This window comes from Narcine bancroftii, chromosome 1, assembly GCF_036971445.1.
Source record: "Narcine bancroftii isolate sNarBan1 chromosome 1, sNarBan1.hap1, whole genome shotgun sequence".
NCBI lineage: Eukaryota > Metazoa > Chordata > Chondrichthyes > Torpediniformes > Narcinidae > Narcine > Narcine bancroftii.
Window position 1 is genome coordinate 161,775,308 of NC_091469.1, and position 20,671 is coordinate 161,795,978.

At 44.8% G+C, this 20,671-nt stretch overlaps 1 protein-coding gene across 6 annotated transcripts in view; it reads right to left on the reverse strand.

The window, feature by feature from the left end:
* dab2 (DAB adaptor protein 2) overlaps positions 1–20,671 on the reverse strand; it is a 192,381-nt gene that overhangs the window by 44,607 nt on the left and 127,103 nt on the right. For all 6 annotated transcript variants that reach the window (XM_069883919.1, XM_069883951.1, XM_069883929.1 and 3 more), the window contains exons 7-8: positions 6,277–6,297; positions 5,218–5,268 (exon numbers count right to left, since the gene is read on the reverse strand). In XM_069883919.1, coding sequence (XP_069740020.1) covers positions 5,218–5,268; positions 6,277–6,297 — 72 coding nt within the window. The remainder of the gene's footprint in view (positions 1–5,217; positions 5,269–6,276; positions 6,298–20,671) is intronic.

A 20,671-nucleotide genomic window follows, 5' to 3' on the forward strand; every position in this document is an offset into this window, starting at 1 on the left:
ATCGAGTGGAATGGAAGTTTTTGTTTAAAGTATTGGAAAAACTTAATTTTGGTCCATTTTTTTTAGAGGTTGGGTAAAGGCTTTATATGCAGGACCTTCAACAAGGGTATTGACTAATGGTCAGATTTCAAAATCTTTTAATTTGTCTCGTTCTACAAGATAAGGTTGTCCCCTCTCACCTGCTTTGTTTGCTTTAGTGATAGAGCCTTTAGGTCAGGCTGTTTGACAAGATTTTAGTATTAGGGGACTTAAAGTGAGAGTAAAAGAATATAAAATTAGTCTATTTGCAGATGATGTTTTGATATATTTAAACAATCTATAAACTTCATTAAAGTCAATGCAAGATTTGTTGAATAAATATGGTAAATTGTTGGGATATAAAGTTAATAGGGAAAAGAGCGAGATTTTATCAATAGCTGAAGAAGATTATAGGGACTGTAGAGAAATTACTAAATTTAAATGGTCAAGTAAAACTAAATATTTAAGGGTAGTTGTAAATAAAAATCATCAGGAATTATGTAATTTGAATTATTTATCCTTATTAAATAAGGTTAAAAATTATTTAGATAAGTGGAAAGATTTACCATTGACTTTAATGGGAAGAGTGAATTGTATAAAGATGAATATTTGCCCTCGAGTACAATATCTATTTCAATCTATTCCGTGTGTAGCTCTAAAAATTTTTTAAGGAAATAAATAGTTATTAGATTATTTTTATGGAAAGGTAAATTATCAAGGGTTTCTTTACAAAAATTGACTTGGCCTTAAGAGCTAGGCGGTTTGCAATTGCCATGTTTTTATAATTGTTATGAGGCAGCTCAGTTGAAGTTTATTATTTGATACTGATCAATGCCCTAGGTGGGCAAAGATAGAGATGGATCAGATTATGGAAAATATTACTCACTTTATTTATAAATGGAACCCTATATTGATACAAGAATTTAAATTACCTGTTCTACAAAATATAATGAATATTTGGTATAATCGAGATTTAAGTATAGGTTCTAAAGGGATAGTTTCCATAAAAATCTCCACTATATCAGAATAAATTAGTTCCTTTTTCATTACACAATCCATATTTGAAAGATTGGGAATTAAAGGAATGGTTAATGTTATAGATTGTTTTGAGGCAGGGAGATTTTGTTCGTTTAAAAGGCTACAGGAAAGATATGGTATTGAGTCAAATTAATTCTTTGTTTATTATCAACTTTGAGATTTTTTGAAGAAGAATTATACTGAGGAAATAATTTTACCAGGTCAAATGAAATTTGAATTATTAATTGCAGATAAAGTTGAAAAAGGTTTCATCTCTGACATGTATAAATTGTTGCAGGAGAAAATGGAAAAAGTAGATATATATAAAGTTAAAGAGAAATGGGAAAATGATTTAAATATTGTTTTGACATTGGAAGAATGGTCAAAAATGTACATGTGAACATAGGAACATAGGAAGTAGGAAGAGGAGTAGGCCAAAAATGGCCCATCGAGCCTGCTCCGCCATTCAATACGATCATGGCTGATCTAATTTATGACCTAACTCCACCTACCTGCCTTCTCCCCATATCCCCTAATTCCTCTATCACCTCATTCGGCCCATCGAGCCTGCTCCGCCATTCAATACGATCATGGCTGATCTAATTTATGACCTAACTCCACCTACCTGCCTTCTCCCCATATCCCCTAATTCCTCTATCACCTCATTCGGCCCATCGAGCCTGCTCCGCCATTCAATACGATCATGGCTGATCTAATTTATGACCTAACTCCACCTACCTGCCTTCTCCCCATATCCCCTAATTCCTCTATCACCTCATTCGGCCCATCGAGCCTGCTCCGCCATTCAATACGATCATGGCTGATCTAATTTATGACCTAACTCCACCTACCTGCCTTCTCCCCATATCCCCTAATTCCTCTATCACCTCATTCGGCCCATCGAGCCTGCTCCGCCATTCAATACGATCATGGCTGATCTAATTTATGACCTAACTCCACCTACCTGCCTTCTCCCCATATCCCCTAATTCCTCTATCACCTCATTCGGCCCATCGAGCCTGCTCCGCCATTCAATACGATCATGGCTGATCTAATTTATGACCTAACTCCACCTACCTGCCTTCTCCCCATATCCCCTAATTCCTCTATCACCTCATTCGGCCCATCGAGCCTGCTCTGCCATTCAATACGATCATGGCTGATCTAATTTATGACCTAACTCCACCTAACTGCCTTCTCCCCATATCCCCTAATTCCTCTATCATGTAAAAATTTATCTAACCGAATTTTAAATATGTTTAATGAGGCAGCCTCAACCACTTCCCTGGTTAGAGAATTCCAAGCATTCACTACTCTCTGGGAAAAACGATTTTTCCTCATCTCTGTCCTAAATCTACTCCCCCGAATCTTGAGACTGTGTCCTCTCGTTTTAGTTTCCCCGGCCAGCTCAGAAAACCTTCCTACATCTATCCTATCCATACCCTTCATAATCCTATATGTTTCTATAAGATCTCCTCTCATTCTTCTGAACTCTTCTTCACATTTAGTATTGTCAAATTAAGTAATGTGAGATATAATATGGTTAATTATAATTTTTTACATCAATTATATTTAACCCCTGAGAAATTGAAAAGATATGATTTTATTTAACGGATTTATATTTTAGATATAGAGAGCAGAAAGGTACTTTTATACATTCAGTTTGGTCGTGTAAGAAAATTTAGTATTTTTGGGAGGAAGTTATAAAATTTTTTGAGAGTTTTGTTCAAAATGGATATTCGACTGGATCCTAAGTTGTGTTTATTGGGTTATGTTAATGTTCCATTTGTAGATTCATAAATGCCTAAACCGTATTTAACCTTTAAAGATTAGGGCTAGCAGTAATGAGAAAATGTATAGCTGTAACGTGGAAGAATGAAGTACAATTAAGTTTGTGTCGATGGCACAATGAATTGCATTCTTGATTATATTTAGAAAAAATAACATAACGTAAGGAATAACTATCTTTTTTTATTGATATGTGGGGTTTATATTTGAAATATATGTCTATAGAAATTAAATAAATGTTGTAAAGTTGGCACACCAATCAGGGAATATTCAATACCTTTTTTATATAAGGCTCTGGGGTTTAAGGGGGCTGGGGATGTTTTTTGGGGCATTATTTTTGTGTTAGTAGTTTAGAGTTTACAGTTTTTTTTAAATATATGAATTTGATTTTTTAATGCAATTTGAGATTCTTCTCTGAACCCTCTCCAATGCCAATACATTCTTTCTTAAATAAGGAGCCCAAAACTGTACTCAAAGTGAGCCCTCACTAGTGCCCTCATAAAGCCTCAACATAAAGCCCCTGCTCTAGTATCCTATCACCTCTAACATTGCATAGACAGCGAGCTGTAAAGGTTACACCCAGTTACCCCGCCAGACAAGGCCTAAGGTTTAACCGTCATCAATAGCTCCACGAGTCCATGGCTCAAAGTGGCCATTACCCGAAGTTGTCGCTGTGCCCAACTTTGGTTGGGCCACGCAAGTGCGGGGAAGCGTTCTGGTTACATTTCAGAAAGTCGGCGGCTAGAGGGTTGTGCAAAAGGGATTCACCGGTGAGGGTCAGTTTCTGAGTGTGCTAGCGTAGAGCTCGTCGAAAAAACCAAAGACTTGTTGATCCAAACCAAGGCTTTTATTAGCAAAAGACAGGAGCTCTTCACAGGTGGCCGACCAGTCCAGAATGATCCGACCTGGCTAGGGACACAACCCTTTAAGGCCCAGACAATAGGCGTGACTTAGCTCTCAGCCAATTGCTGTAAGCACAGTCTAGATACAGTAACTATATACACTATGTACATTGGTGATAGATCTGTACTATCACAGCTAGCGAGCATGTTTCGGGGGGGGGGGTGGTGGACAAACTGTGATTGCTTTCCCAAAGCAGAGGGGAGACCCAAGAAAAGTGGATTGGTCCAGAAAAAGTAACCCGAATCACTCCCAGTGGTGATAGCGTCACACGCCAGGCCAGCCATTCTCAATGGTGGCCATAGGGCACCCCCTGGGGAGGGGGGGCAAGGCACATACAAGGGGGGCATAGAGTCTGTGGGAGCGAAGTATGGAAGAAACTAACTAAGGTGACTGCTTCTTGGAAAAGAAGGCCCATAAACTTTGAGCAGAGTCTTTTTGGCACATTGCCCTTCATAAATCAAAGTGTTGAGTCCAGGAGTTGGGATGTTATGGTGAAGTTGTAAAAGTCATTGGTGAGGCCAAATTCGGAGGATTGTGTGCAGTTTTGGTCACCAAACTACAAGAAAAATGTTAATAAGATAGAAAGAGGGCACAGAGAAGATTTACTAGGATGTTGCCTGGACTTCAAGAATTGAGTAACAGGGAAAGGTTAAACAGGTTAGGACTTTATTCCCAGGAGCGTAGAAGAATGAGGAGAGATTTGATATTTAAAATTATGAGGGGGACAGACAGAGTAAATGTAGGTCGGCTTTTTCCACTGAGGGTGGGTGAGATACAAACCAGAGGATATGGGTTAAGGGTAAAAGGCGAAAAGTTTAGGGGGAACTTCTTCACACAGAGAGTGGTGGGGGTGTGGAACGAGCTGCCAGTGAATGTGGGATCAATTTTAATACTTGAGAATTTTGGACAGGTACGTGGATGCGAGAGGTATGGAGGGATATGGACTGGATGAAGGTCAGTGGGACTAGGCACAGACAAGAAGGGCGGAAGGGGCCCATTTCTGTGCTGCAGTGCTCTATTGCTGTACTCAATAGAGTTGGATCAAGAGTAGGGAAAGGTTAAAGAGATAGGAGGCATTTTTCTTTGTAAAAACATTGAGGGCCAGTAACACTGCCAGGGGAGATAGCTGAGAACAATGCGATAGCAATGTTTCCAGTGGCATTTAGTTGAACACCTGAACAGGCAGAGGATGGACAATACAAACAGGGTGAGGGTAGACGAGATCAGTACAGCCGGGACTACTTCCACGTTGAATCCTTTGTGAACCCTTGCACCGTGAAGCACCAACCCCACCCCCCAACCCCAAGCAACGGTCAATGGTCAAAGCACTTCATCTGGAAAATGACCCATCAAAGAGCTGGGGCACTCACACCCCCCAGGGTAAAAGATAAACAACCTGTGTCACCACTAATGCTTCCCAAAGTCCACATGGTTGGTTATCCAAGTGGCTTTAGCTTTCGAAACAATTTAAAAATAAAATCAGCCACTTACATTTTTAACACTAGATACTGCGTCGTCAAAGTTCAGCAGTGGACTGCCATTCTGGGGGGATGGGGGGGGGGGGGAAAGAGACAAAAATAAGCTTCAAAGATTGCTTTGTGTTAATACACTGGACTGGAAAGCACATGGATCTGGTCCATTAGGCTATTAGGAGACATCTTGCTGGCCAATGCATGTGCATTAATGGTGAATTATTTTTGTGGTCATGCGACAAGGTGAGTGCTGTCTATAAGGAATGATCAACAACACCTGAAGCCTGGAGTTACCACGTGACAGGCTTTTATTACCATAAGACTGGACACACACTCCAGTTGCTGGCCCAATTCCAGGATACAGACTGAGGAAGGGACCCGGGCCTCATCGCCTTTACTGGGGAATTCCATGGGGGAGCGTTTACAGGGAGGGGGGCGGGCCAGCCATACTCAGGGAGACAGTGCCAACAGCATAGCAGCATCACCACAAGGAGCTTGTCCATTCTCCCCGCGTCTGCGTGGGTTTCCCCTGGGGGGTGGGCTCTGATTTCCTCCCACCCTCCAAAATGCCGGCAATCGTAGGTCAAATGGGTTTAACAGGCCAGAAGGGCCTGTTATTGTGATGTAGGTCAAAATTTACATTTTAAAATTTAAATTTAAATTAACAAATGTATGTATTCTGTTTTGTTGCGCGCACCCGTGGTTTGGAGAGATGCTGTTCCGTCGGGTTGTATATCAGATGATAATAAACTTGAACTTGACCAGGGGAGCGAGCTGGAGTGAAGCATAAGGCATAGGAGCAGAAATAGGCCATTCAGCCCATCAAGTCTGCCCTGCTATTTAACCATTTTCCCCCTCAGCCCCACTGCCCAGCCTTCTCCCCGTAACCTTTGATGCCCATCAACCTCTGCCTTAATTGCACCCAACGACCTGGCCTCAGGTCAGGTGGAGTCTGGTACTGGTGCGAACTGGGATGGGGGCGAAAAAGCCATCTGTGCATTTGCGCAGGGGGTGATGCTGCCCATTTTACCACTGCCACTGAGAAGGAATAGACCTGCTTCTGCCCAAAAGGCCTTACCTCAGTGGGTTTGCCATCATCCTGAAAGGGGGGGGGGAGGGGGGAGAGAAAGAGAGAGCAGTTAGTGCATCACATGATATACAACACAGGGAAGCTTCAGAACCAGGGGGGTAGGAACAGGGATGTCACAATGTAAAAGCACAGAGAGTATTGTGCACAGTTCTGGACACCCAGTAAAAGCGAGAAGAGGTGCACAAGCTATTCAGACGAATGTCAATGGCAAATTGGAGTTACAAGCAATGCACAAACATGCTAGAGAAACACAGCAGGTCACGCAGCAACGAAAGGATGCGAGGGGTAACCGACGTTTCGGACCCGAGTCCTTCGTCAGGTGTTAAGCTGTAGGGAAACAGTTGGCATAGCGGTCGGCGCAATGCCGTTACAGCGCCAGCAATTGGGCCCGGGGTTCGAACCCTGCACTGTCTGTAAGGAGTATGTACATGTCTTCATGGGTATTTCCCACCGGAGGCTCCGGTTTCCTCCCGCCGTTCTAGACGTTTCCGGGGGTTGTGGGTTAATTGGGCGGCCCGGGCTCGTGTTACCGTGTTGCCTATCTAAATTTTTAAAATAAATTATAACATTAAATTGAAATTTAAGGGGTAGGTGGGGGCTTCGCTCCCTGGAGTGTTGGGGCTGACTGCAGAGGGGAACTACACTCATGAGAGATACAGACAAAGTGAACGGTTTCGAAACTGGAAAATTTGCAAGTCTACAAGGCTGTTGAACATTCAGTGCACCCTCTAATTTGCACACAAGTCCTCGGGCTGGAGGGGACTGATGAAGTGTTTTGAAAGGCTGGTATTGAAGCATGATCAAAATAGGACGTATGCAGTGAAGGGGAGGGCAACAATGCAGAGAAACAGAGAGATCTTGGAATAACGGTTCATCGTTCTTTGAAAGTGGATTCTCATGTAGATAGGGTGGTGAAGAAGACTTTTGGTACGTTGGCCTTTATAAATCAAAGCATAGAATATAGGAGCTGGGAGGTGATGTTGAGACTGTTCAAGGTGTTGGTGAGGCCAAGTTTGGAATATTGTGTGCAGTTCTGGTCTCCAAATTATAGGAAGGACATCAATAAGGTAGAGAGGGTGCAGAGAAGATTTACTAAAATGTTGCCGGGATTGCAGTATCTAGAATACAAAGAACGATTGAGTTCTTAGAGCGTAGAAGGTTGAGGGGGGGATTTGATAGAGGTATTTAAAATTATGAGGGGGCTAGATAGAGTAGATGTGAATAGGCTCTTCCCCTTGAGGGTAGAGGAGATTGGAACGAGGGGTCACAAGTTAAGGGTTAGGGGGAGAAAGTTTAGAAGTAACATGAGAGGGGGCTTCTTCACTCAGAGAGTGGTGGCTGAGTTTAATGACCTTCCGGAAGAGGTGGTTGCGGCAGGGTCAATTTTGTCATTTAAGAGGAGGTTGGATAATGTTGGAATCTAGGGGTTAAAACAGTATGAAATAAATGATTAATTAATAAGTGTATATTTACTGCATGGTTCAGGGAAAAAGGAATGTGATTAAGTGGCAATCACAGCATGGAGCAAAGTTGGCTGAACAAAATTGTCTCTCCAAAATACAGGGAGAGGAAATGCATAAAACGACTTAGGAGGAATGCTCAAACTAAAGGAGGTGGTGAGTAGCACAGGAGACACAGGCCAGATCAGAACAAAGAATGGCCTGCAAGAAACAAAGGGAATGGAAAACCAGTCTAGGAGGAAGATTAAGGCAGGAGGAGGTGTTAAAGAGAACAGCAGAAATTGGCCAGACAAGAACAGAATGGTGATTAGAAATATCTGGGGATGAATTAATTTCTGATCAACACAACAGGATAGTCTGGCCTGGAGGATTAAGATGGGAGTGCTACACCCCAGATATCTGCAAAACAGGAGATGACTTGTGATAACCCTTATGCAAAAAGATCTAGCAAAGGAAGACAACTTTTGTTCTGTATGATAATGAAATCTAGCAAAGGAAGCCAACTTTTGTTCTGTATGATAAGGTTGACCTATATAAACTGAACCAACTGGACAATAGGGGTCAGTCTTGGGGAGTAGCTCACTGTGCAGGTGACCTATGAACTAATGAGTGACCCAGAGCTCTGTTAAGTTTTATTCTTGTGCTGTGTAATAAATTGACTGTTGAACCGAATACCTTCTCCTATCACTTCATTCAAAGAACACGCTGGACTCAGACCACACATAGACTAAATTAAGAGTAAGGTAAAGCCAGAGTCCGACAATTTGGTGACCCCGACGTGATGAAGATGGAGAAGTGACGGAAGAAAAAGTTACGAAACACCGGTCGATTGTGGTGTGGTGATAACAACAAGTGACCATCCTACAAAGGGAGGTAAGCAGACGCCTGTTTTAACGAAGTTCTGCTATTGGCAAAGATAAATTGTGTGTTGTCACTACTCTGCAAAAGCCCTCGTTAAAGCCAAAGAATAAAACAAAAGGTGGTTGGAGTCCTCCTAGTAGAATGGGGTTGGAGTCCCCTGTAGTAAAAGGGGGTTGGAGTCCTCCTAGTAGAACGGGGTTGGAGTCCCCTGTAGTAAAAAGGGGGTTGGAGTCCTCCTAGTAGAAAGGGGGTTGGAGTCCTCCTAGTAGAAAGGGGGTTGGAGTCCTCCTAGTAGAACGGGGTTGGAGTCCCCTCGTAGCGATCTCGAGAGATAGGTTTAGACACTTGGCCAATTAGATTAAGGTGTATGGTGATGGTTATTTGTTTCTGTAGTGTGTAATAAGTATTTGATTAAGGATCGTGTACCATAGTAGTGTATAAGTATCTGTATAAGGTGCATTGTGATAGTTATTTGTTTTTATAGTGTGTAATAAGTATTTGATTAAGGATCGTATACCATAGTAGTGTATAATCAGTATCTGTATAAGGTGTATTGTTTTATAGTTATTTGTTTCTATAGTGTATAAGTATCTGTTTAAGAATCGTATAGTGTATCATAATAGTTTATAATAAGTATTTGTTTAAGGATCGTGTACAGTGTGCCGCTGGTGTTTAAAATAACGTGGGAAGGGACGAATCCTACCAGGGGAGAGACCCAGTGAAGTACGGTCTAAAGGGTTAAAGATCAGAGCGGAGATGGAAGGAGTAAATAGGGATGTAGGGCAAGAGCTCGGGGGAGACAGAGGGGTTCCCCCATCTGTAAACCGACAGTGGGAGAAAACAAGGAATCAAATACTGGGAGGATTACCGAAGGGAGAGGAGGTACAGGCTATGGCACGGTACGAACAGATATGGAGAGAGCTGCAGAATCAGGGGAAGGTACCACGAGGGTTTGAAAAAATCCGGCTGGTACTGTACTTAGGAGAAGCAGAGAGGGAAGCAGCCAAGGAGGTACAGGAACATGAGGCAAAAGGACAAGGATCTATATGGAATAGAAGAAGGTTTAAACAACAGAGAGAAGTGAAGGAACAGAGAAGGGCAGATTTACACATTATGACATTGGCTTGCATGGCTGTGGAAGCGAACCTTCAACATGATATTAAACAGGGATCCCATAACACTAAGGAGAATATGGGGGAGGTGAAGCCGTCAGCCCCGTTATATCCAAAGTTACCGGAGACATTGCCACCACCTTATCCTATTCCCCAAATGCCAGCGATGCAGATAAGTGAGGGAATAGTGAATGTCACTGAGTTAACAGGTCCAGAACTACATGAGGCGAAGGAGAGACTGAAGAGAGTTGCACAGGAGAGAGTGGAGGAAACAAAAGAGTGGGTGCACGAAGTACAGAACGATAGATGTGCAGTAAGGAAAAATAGTAGGGGCTTGGGAAGTACAGATGAGAGAGAGCTGGGACAAGAGGAGAATAGGAAGGGAAATGACCCAGCGAGTGTCAGATGGGAACGGGAGAGAGAGCAGAACGAGGATACTGATCTCGCTAGTGTGAGTGTTGAGAATGAAGAGGAGGAACAGCCAGTCACGATCAGGGGAAGCATGATCACACATAGAAGACAGAGTCAGGATTACCCTCGTTCCCCTTTGGGATATGCGTTGCGGGACAGGGAGGAAGTACGGCTTCCAGAAAGGTATAGACAGATGCCGCTAATTTATAAGGGTCCGCAAATTGGGGAGAGGTATCAACCCTTCTCATTCACCGACATGAATTGTATTTTGGATAAAATGCCACCTCCGACTGAGGGAGGTGGAGCGTGGATGGGAAAGTTCTGCCAATATACGATGGGACATAAGATAGCCATAGGGGATTGGAGAGCATTATTGGGTAAACAGCTTGGGCTGTGGGAGATACAGCAGGTAGAAATGATCGCAGGAATCACTAGGTGCCTCGAAGCCGAGCCATTTGCCAACCATGCTACGGCAGTAGGAGGGGCAATGAGAGATAAGTTCCCCGTTCCCCCCGGTGTCATGCAGTCCCTGACCTTTTCCATAAAGGAGGATGAGGAGATCTCGACTTTTTTGAGTCAGTGTAGGGAGAGTTGGACTGATAAAGCAGGAGTACACCCAGCCACAGATCCCTTGCAGACTACACTCTTTAGGGCTGCAGTAACGAGTGGACTGCCAGCTGTAGTTAGGGAGGCATTAGATAATAACCCTGATATTCCTGGCTGCTCGAGTGAGCAATGGGAAAAACATTTGACCCATCACATGAAACGTTACAGGGCTAAGCAAAAGGAGGACAAACATACTATGGAGTCGGCACAAGTGCAACTCCTTAAGCTTCAATTGGAAGAGGCTAGAAAAAAGGCAAACGAGGCAAAAAAGATTTCCTCAAAGGGTGCGAACCAGATGATTCAGCAGCCAACGCAACCACCACAAGGGAATAATATGAGTTGGCACCCGGCCCCATATTGGGCACCGGGTCCCACCTATGTGGCCAGAATGGGAGGTCCAATGGGGGGATTCCGAGTAAGAGGGAGAGGTCGGGGTGCTCCACGAATGCAACCAGCCGTATGTTTTGTATGCGGTCAGTCAGGACACTGGAAGAGAGACTGCCCCCTGGCTTGGGATCCTCGGGACACTGGGGGAAGGGGATATGGACCACCACAAAATGAGCATTGGGTCCAGCCCCAGAGATCGTCAGTGCCACCCCCGGTACATCAGGCACCCCATGCGGCTTTAGCTCCAAAGAGACAATTCCCTTTGCTGACAGAGGAGGAACAATATTGCCCACAGTGACGGAGCCCGAGCACCCACGAGCAGGCTAGGTTGGCAGACCCTTTCCTGCAGATTAAAGTTATGGACATGGAAGTATCCTTTTTAGCGGATACGGGAGCCAGATTTTCAACACTCACTGGCACTGAATTTCAAGATAAAACATCATCCTCTAGCGTCCAGCTGATAGGGTTCTCGGGTACACCAGAAAATCTGCCGTTTTCTACACCACTAGTTACTTCTGTGGCGGGACAGACTTTTACACATCAATACATTTTGTCAGCCAGGTGCCCTACCAATCTCTTGGGCAGAGACCTGTTGGTCAAGTGCGGAGCATCGATCCTTTGTGGACCCAGCGGAATAGAGGTCACCTTTCCAAATGGATATTCTATGAACTGTTCATTGACTACACTGCATTCCAGTTCTCAGATGTTGTTGGCGGCAGCTGGAGGATCCGCGTCTGAGGGACAATGGGCTGACATTTACTGGGGGTTGTTGCAACCAGAGGACCTACAGAAGGGAGGGCTGCTAAAACTTTATAATCAATGGAAGCCGTGGATCCAGACGTTACACCCGCATACCCCTCCCTCGGACCCTCCCCATATGACCCTCTTTTACGATAGGGATGGGGATGAAATGTATCAGCATGCCTTTTATGAAGAGGTAGAGGGCATGCTATGGGAAATTAATTCGGACTACATAGTGGTAGGAAAGGAGGGAGTGGCCGCTACGGTGGCACTGACATCTGAACAGCTGGAATGGTATGAGATGGCAGGTGAGGCCATTCCTCATGTCACCCTTGCAATTGGCACTACTCATCAGGCAAAAGATTTGGGACCGATGTGTCGGAACTTGATGTCCCTAAGTGACTGGTCCGATACCCAAATACCGACAGTGCAGTTCTCCTCATCTGGTCAGGCATACAAAATTTTGTCTCCAACATATGATCAAGTCCTCCTTGAGCATAGACAGATTGAACGCTTTCATGGTAGAGAGAAGATGGATCACCCCGACTCGGCCCCTATGCTAGATTCTCTCCCTGAGAACCTGTGGTCAGTGGGACCAGCAGATGTGGGTTTTTGTCAGCAGGTTGATCCCATAACCTTCGAACTGTCAGATTACACCCCTATTTGGCAGATGCAGTATCCCCACAAACCTGAAGCTGAGGAAGGTTTGGCAAAGACCATTGATGGCCTTATGTATTCAGGGGTGTTGGAACATTCGCGTTCTAGTTGGAATACACCCATTTTACCGGTTCCTAAACAAGACACGGGCAAATATCGGATGGCCCATGACTTAAGGCGCATCAATGGTATTGTGAGAACACCCACAGTTCCAGTACCAAACCCATATACTGCCATGACTGCTTTAACCCCCAACCACAAGTGGTTCTCTTGCATAGATTTAGCGAATGCTTTCTTTTGCTTGCCGCTGGCAGAACCATTAAGAGATGTGTTTTCGTTCACGTATAGAGGTAGAAAGTTGCGGTATACTAGGCTTCCGCAGGGCTTTATTTTATCTCCAGGGATTTTCAATCAGGTGTTGAAAGAACAGTTGGGGGGGCTAGCACTGCCAGGTGGGGTAGTTCTGATCCAGTATGTAGATGACGTCCTATTAGCAGCACCTGATCATACTTCCTGTTTGGAGGCCACCTGTCTCCTGCTAGTGCAGCTGTTCAAGGCAGGCTTTAAAGTCTCTCGCTCAAAGCTGCAATGCTGCAGGCAGGTGGTCACCTTTTTAGGGAGAATGGTCTCAGCGAAAGGCACAGGGATTTCCCCTGCACATCGAACAGCGATACTACATCATACAAAACCAAAGACAGTTAAAGAGATGCTTTCGTTTTTGGGTTTGTCAGGTTATAGTAGGCAGTTTATCCCATCGTATGGTGAGTTGACACCTCCACTGCGAACTTTGGTGAATGAGCAGGGGATGAGGAATCTGGGAGCTACACTTGATTGGACTGCACAGGCTGAGATGAGTTTTAATTCTATTGAAGCAAGCTCTTACAACAGCTACAGATTTGGCGATTCCAAATTATAAACTGCCTTTCTTTTTGGATGTTTCTGAAAAAGCACACACAATTGATGGTGTTCTTTTTCAGAAAAAAGGGGGAGGAAGATGTGTGCTCATGTATGTGAGTATCACACTAGACCCAACGGAAGACAGACACCCACCATGTACGAGACATGCAGCGGGAGTAGCAAAGATTTTACAAAAGGTGGCACACATAGTAATGGGACATGGCCTGACGGTATTAACAACACATAGCATTGTAGCATTTGTGAGCTCGACAGCATTTACAATGACTTCGCTAAGGCAGACGAGACTAGAAAAGATCCTGAATGCTCCAAATGTTACATTTACCCATGAAGGCATTAACATGGCAGACAATATGGGAGAGGGAGAACCACACTGTTGTGAGAAGAGGGTAGTGAAGGATATTAAAATAAGACCTGACTTACAGGCTACACCCTTAAGAGAACCAGATGAAACCTTGTTTACAGATGGGTGCTGTTACAGACACCCCACAGATGGATTGAAAGCTGCCTATGCGGTGGTACGAAAAACTACAGGAGGATTTGAAGAAATCATTACAGGGACAGTGAGAGGAAAGGAGTCAGCTCAACTCGCAGAACTACAGGGAATGATAGCAGCATTAGAATGGGCAGAAGGGAAGGAGGTCAATATATATACAGACTCGGCATATGTGGTAGGGACAATACAGGTTGAGCTGAGTCAATGGATTAGAAGTGGGTTTTTAACAGCAGCAAGGACCCCAATTAAACACGAGAAGGATGTTAGGAAATTGGGTGAGGGTCTCCTGAAACCAAGGGCATTAGCAGTTCTTAAATGTAAAGGACATGATAGAACAGATACGATGGTGGCTCGGGGAAATCAGGAAGCGGACATGGCCGCTAAAAGGGCAGCAGGATACGGCCCTCAGTTTATTATGATACAGGCAGACAGAACAGCACATGACTTATTACCACCGTGTAGGGTAGAAGTAATAGTACAGGAACAAGCAAAGGCATCACCTCAGGAAAGGATGGTATGGGAGGAAAGGGGGGCAACCAAGGATCAAGGACTATGGAGATCGATAGACGGGAGGCCAGTTTTACCATCTGGACTCATGAAACCCCTCCGCGAGGAGGCGCATGGGCTAACACACTGTGGAAAGAAGCAGATGATAAGGTACTTGATACATTGGTGGCACCCCTTCCTGCCGGCGATGGTGGAGAACCATATTAGAGAGTGTGAGGTATGTATAGCTTTCAATGTCAAGGCGACTGTAAAGCCACATGAAGGTCAGTTCCCGCTACCTAAGTTACCAGGGCAGGAAATTGTACTTGATTATACGGACATGATTGAGAGGGTAAGTGGCTATCGATACCTCTTAGTAGCAGTAGATGTGTTCACAGGGTGGCCAGAGGCAATCCCTGCCAAAAGAGAAGATGCAAGGACGGTATGTAAATTCCTGATCAACCAGTATATTCCGAGACACGGATTTCCTAGAAAAATTAGGTCTGATAATGGAAGTCATTTTAAGAATAATGATCTACAGGAGGTAGAAGCAATGTTGGGATTGAAACATGCCTTTGGAACGGTGTACCATCCGCAATCCCAAGGGAAAGTGGAGAGGATGAACCAACCAATAAAAGGTAAGATCGGGAAAGTACAGGCACGGACCAAACTAAATTGGGTGGATGCGTTGCCCCTGGCATTAATGTCAATAAGGAGTTCGGTAAGTTCTGTGACAGGATTTACTCCATATGAACTACAAACAGGGCACCAGTTTCCAGGACCGGGAGCCGGAATTCAGACTACGAAGAATGAGGTAAGCTCAATGGGATGCAAGCTTTATTATGATAAACTAACGGCTCTGGTGTCAGATTTTTCACAACAGGTCACAAGTCCCAACAGAGAAGGGGAAACATCGATACCTTCAGTCGCGGAGTGGGTTCTGCTAAAGGTCATCAAAAGAAAGTGGTCGGAGCCCAGGTGGACAGGACCCTACAGAGTGGTGGAGAGGACGTCCCACGCGGTTCGACTACAAGGAAAAGGTGAGACGTGGTATCATTGGAGTCAGTGTGCAGCAACGGACCCACCGACACGGACACTGGAACAGATTCGAACGGAGGTGACTGAGAACCTGTGAAGCAACCACGGACTAAGAACACTTAACGTCCCTTTTTAAAGAGACTATTGGACTACGGTGACTGTGTATCAGTGGTTGACGGTATAATCAATTTATTGGCATCAAAACAATGAAGGGAGCTGTGATGGACACTATGTGGGGACTATGGGTGATGTTGTTCCTAGCCCTTGAACCAGCTGGAGAAGGAAACAACTGTACAAAGGGTTTGGGGTCAGCCTGGGAGGCCCATAACGAACCGAAACAGTACTTTGCGGATTGGACTGACGTTTCTGAACACTGTGTGGGGGCCCCCACTGGACTGAAGTGTGTTCATAATGGCCAAATTTGTGAGGTTAAGTTTAACAAGGGGTCGGAGATGCCGGTCCTTGCAAAAACTCCTGAGGTCTTGGTCCCATAAGTTAACTGGTGGTTGGTCTCATTTTCATGAGACCAAAAGGGGGATTGTTGGAATCTAGGGGTTAAAACAGTATGAAATAAATGATTAATTAATAAGTGTATATTTACTGCATGGTTCAGGGAAAAAGGAATGTGATTAAGTGGCAATCACAGCATGGAGCAAAGTTGGCTGAGCAAAATTGTCTCTCCAAAATACAGGGAGAGGAAATGCATAAAACGACTTAGGAGGAATGCTCAAACTAAAGGAGGTGGTGAGTAGCACAGGAGACACAGGCCAGATCAGAACAAAGAATGGCCTGCAAGAAACAAAGGGAATGGAAAACCAGTCTAGGAGGAAGATTAAGGCAGGAGGAGGTGTTAAAGAGAACAGCAGAAATTGGCCAGACAAGAACAGAATGGTGATTAGAAATATCTGGGGATGAATTAATTTCTGATCAACACAACAGGATAGTCTGGCCTGGAGGATTAAGATGGGAGTGCTACACCCCAGATATCTGCAAAACAGGAGATGACTTGTGATAACCCTTATGCAAAAAGATCTAGCAAAGGAAGACAACTTTTGTTCTGTATGATAATGAAATCTAGCAAAGGAAGCCAACTTTTGTTCTGTATGATAAGGTTGACCTATATAAACTGAATCAACTGGACAATAGGAGTCAGTCTTGGGGAATAGCTCACTGTGCAGGTGACCTATGAACTAACGACTGACCCAGAGCTCTGTTAAGTTTTATTCTTGTGCTGTGCAATAAACTGACTGTTGAACCGAATACCTTCTCCTATCACTTCATTCAAAGAACACGCTGGACTCAGACCACACATAGACTAAATTAAGAGTAAGGTAAAGCCAGAGTCCGACAATAAGTACATGGATGTGAGGGGGTTGGAGGGTCATGGATGGGAGTGGGTCTATGGGCCACAAGACTCACACCCACCAGGTTCAGGAACACCTGCTCCCTCTCCAACGTCAGACTCCTCAACAACAAACTCACTCAGGGACTCATTGATGGACTCTGACTTGTGCACTATATTGATTCTCTCTCTATTGCATAGTCAGTTTGCTTACATTTCTTAGTGAACCATGAAGTTCCTCAGGGTTCGGTCCTGGGTCCACTATTATTTGTTATATATGAAAGTCTGCAGATGCCATAATTGTCGTAAAAACACCCTGAAATGTTGGAGGAGTCTGGCCGGTCCTTTCAGCGTCCATACGAGACAAAGACATTTTGGGCCTGAGTCCTTCCTCAAGTGGGGGGGGGGAAGGTTTGGATCTGGAGCTTGGGCTGGTCTGCGTGGCTGTTGTGCTGGCAGGATCCCTGGAGGCGAGACCACTGACATGCTGGGAGGACCCTCTTTTGCTTCTCTTTCTCAGTAAAGGGGTGCCTTGCTGATGGCAAATCTTTGCCTGCCTTCCGTGTAATATTACATTTCTGGCATGGCAATAAAATAATCTCGAATCTTGAAAATGAAAGCAGCGGACAGCCAGCATCATAGAGTTAAACATGAAAGGCTTCAGACACTGGGGTCAAGGACAACACACAAACATGCTGGAGAAACTCAGCAGGTCACACAGCATCTACAGGAAGTAAAGGGAAACCAAGGTTTTGGGCCTGGGCCTTTGGTCAGCATCATGTAGCCGCTTATGCAAGGAGAAACAATATCTGGGGAGATAGACTAAAGTCTCGGGCACTTGGGGGTATACACCAGCATCAGATATGGAAGTCTCTCCAACCAACTCAGGTGCCTGCAAGAGGCACACAGCAGGTTGTGATACACAAAAGTGCTGGAGAAACCCAGCAAGTCATTTGTCGGGGTTTGAGTTTGAGAGTCGCAAGAGGGCACGTTGCGTCGGGACTGGACCAGGGTTCGATTCCTGTGCTGTCTGTAAGGTGTTTGTACGTTCTCTCTGTGTCTGTGTGGGTTTTCCCCCGGGGGATCCGGATTCCTCCCACTGTTCAAAATGTCATGGCGGGTTGGGGGTGCAAATTAGGCGGCATGGACTCGTGGGCCAAAATGGTTTGTTACCGTGCTATATGCCAAAATTTCCAATTTAAATTTATGCATGTAAAGGGGGTAGGGTCTTTTTATAAAAACCAGGGAGAGTGGTAGGCACCTGGAATTTCCTTGCCAGGGATGGTGGTGGAGGCTGGAACATTGGGGGCATTTGAGAGACTCTTAGACACATAGGTGGAAGAAAAAGAGGGTTACGTGGTAGGGAGGGTTTAGTATTTTTTGGTAGGAATATATGGGTTGGTACAACATTGAGGGCTGAAGGGCCTGTAATATTCTGATTTCTATGTCAAATAGCTTCCTGAGGAAACAGGAATATGACATGTTTTGGGCCTGAAAAGTCAGTTACTCTTTGCTTTCTATAAACGCTGCATAACCTGCTGAGTTCTTCCGGGATGCTTATGTATTGCAATCACAGACCTGTCTGTTTAGCAGCAGGTGGTAAAACATTAACAAGGCTTAATCTTGCATGCCAATCCTGCACAAACTTTGCCAACACCCAGGTCCCAGGGACCACCCGACCCCCGCCCCAGATTGGGTCACTTTTCCCCTCCCCAGAACGTGGAACAAGGTGGATTAGTGTCAGCTCAAGCCTGCTGTTTGGACTGAGAAGTGGTTTGGCAGCAGTATCCTGTGGGGTTCTAGGTGGCCACTGCATTTCCCTGTCCTTCATTCAGGAAGGCAACAGGGGACACCGCACTTCGAGGCAGCTGACACAACAACAGGTTTAACGGGGCAGAGTCCACCACAGCAGGTTACAGCAGAGATCAGATGGCTGTTGACCCACCGAGTGGGAAGTTGGGCCCAAGATAAAAATTAAGAGAAAATCCTCACCCAACCTTCCCCAAGGCTCAGCAAGACCCTGGAAAATAGCAAAAGTCATTGTCTTTAGAATGGCACAGTGTGTGTGGTTGTTGGGCAACAGGGTATTTGATGTTCAAGACCTCAAGCGTGGCAAAAACCTCCATTGGACACTAACACTCCATCTTCCAAGTCTGAGACCTGGACTATGAGCAGGCATCTGAACCATAAAGCACGACTGGACAGAAAACTGGCCATTTGGCCCTTCTAGTCTGTGCCAACCATTATTCCGCTAGTCCCATTGACCTGCTCCCATTCCATAACCCTCCAGACCTCTCCCATCCTTGCATCTATCCAATTTATTCTTAAATCTTGATCAAGCCTGCATTCACACTCCTTCCACTCTTTGAGTGAAGAACATCCACCCCCCCAATGTGCCCCCCGACCTTTTCCCTTTCAGCTTAAAACTACGACCTCTTGTATTTATCTTCCCCCAATCTAAGTGGAAAGACCCTACTCGCATCCACTCTGTCTAGACCTCTCATAATCTTGCCAATCTCGATCAAATCTCCCCTCATTCTTCCCTCCAAGGAATAAAGTCCGAACCTGTTTAGTCTTTCCCTGTAACTCAACTCCTGAAGACCAAAGAAGGGATTACTTGGAACAGTTTCTGCAAATTAAGTTTACTGTAGAACACTGCTGCTCAGAACAGCTCTTCAGCCCACCTATTCTGTATTGAACTATTGTTCTGTCCAGCCCCACTGACCTGCACCCAGTCCACAGCCCTCCATACCCCTCCCATCCAGGTATCTGTCCAAATGCTTCTTCAATGTTAAAATTGAGCCCGCAGTTTGTTCTTCACACAGAAAGTGGTGGGAGAGTGAAAGTTCCCTCTAAACATTTCCCCTTTCACTCTTAACCCATGTCCTCTGGTTTGTATCTCAATTAACATCAGTGGAAGAAAAAAGCCTATTTGCATTTACTCTGTCGATCCCTGTCATAATGTTGTAAACTTCAATCAAATCTTTCCTCATTCTTCTACGCTCCAGGGGATAAAGTCCTAACCTAAACCTTTCCCTGTAACTCAATTCCTCAAGTCCTGGGAACATCCTAGAAAATCTTCGCTGCCCTCTTTCATTCTTATTGATAGCTTTCTTGCAGTTAGGTGACCAAGACTGCACACAATCCTCCAAATTTGGTCCCACCAATGTCTGAGACAACTTTACCATAACATCCCAACTCCAATACTCAATTTGATTCATGAAGGCCAATATGCCAAAACCTCTCTTTGCAACCCCATTGACCTATGGCACCACTTTTGGAGAATTACAGGGTATGTGTCTGTATTCCTAGATCCCTCTGTTCTACTGCGCTCTTGAGTGCCTGACCATTTACAGCGAAGGTCTTACCTTGGTTTGTCCTTCCACAATACAACACCTCACACTTGTTCACACTAAATTCCCTCGGCCATTTTCCAGGCCATTTTTCCAGCTGGTCCAAATCCCTCTGCAACCTTTGAGAACCTTCTTTACTGTCCACAACGTCTCCAATCTTTAGCCCCTTTCACACTTTCATCCCGCTAAATCAGCCATTCAGTGTCCCGGGATAGGAATAGGGGTTTGGCTTTTCACATTTGGTCACTCTTAACTGGGACACTGAATGCTTTAACATTCTCCCCCGGAATGCCACCCCCGGAGTTAGGACTGTTCTACCTTCTACCGGTGACGTCATGACGTATCGAGTGATGGTGGACCTGCCCTAAATCCTGATCAATGTATTATGATCTTATATTTGAACAAAATTAATCATGTCTAATTATAATATAATTAAGATTTATATTCAACACTGTACGGGCCCTTCAATCCGTTGTTGTGCCAACCTATATAAACCTTTCTAGCAATAGCGGAAAATT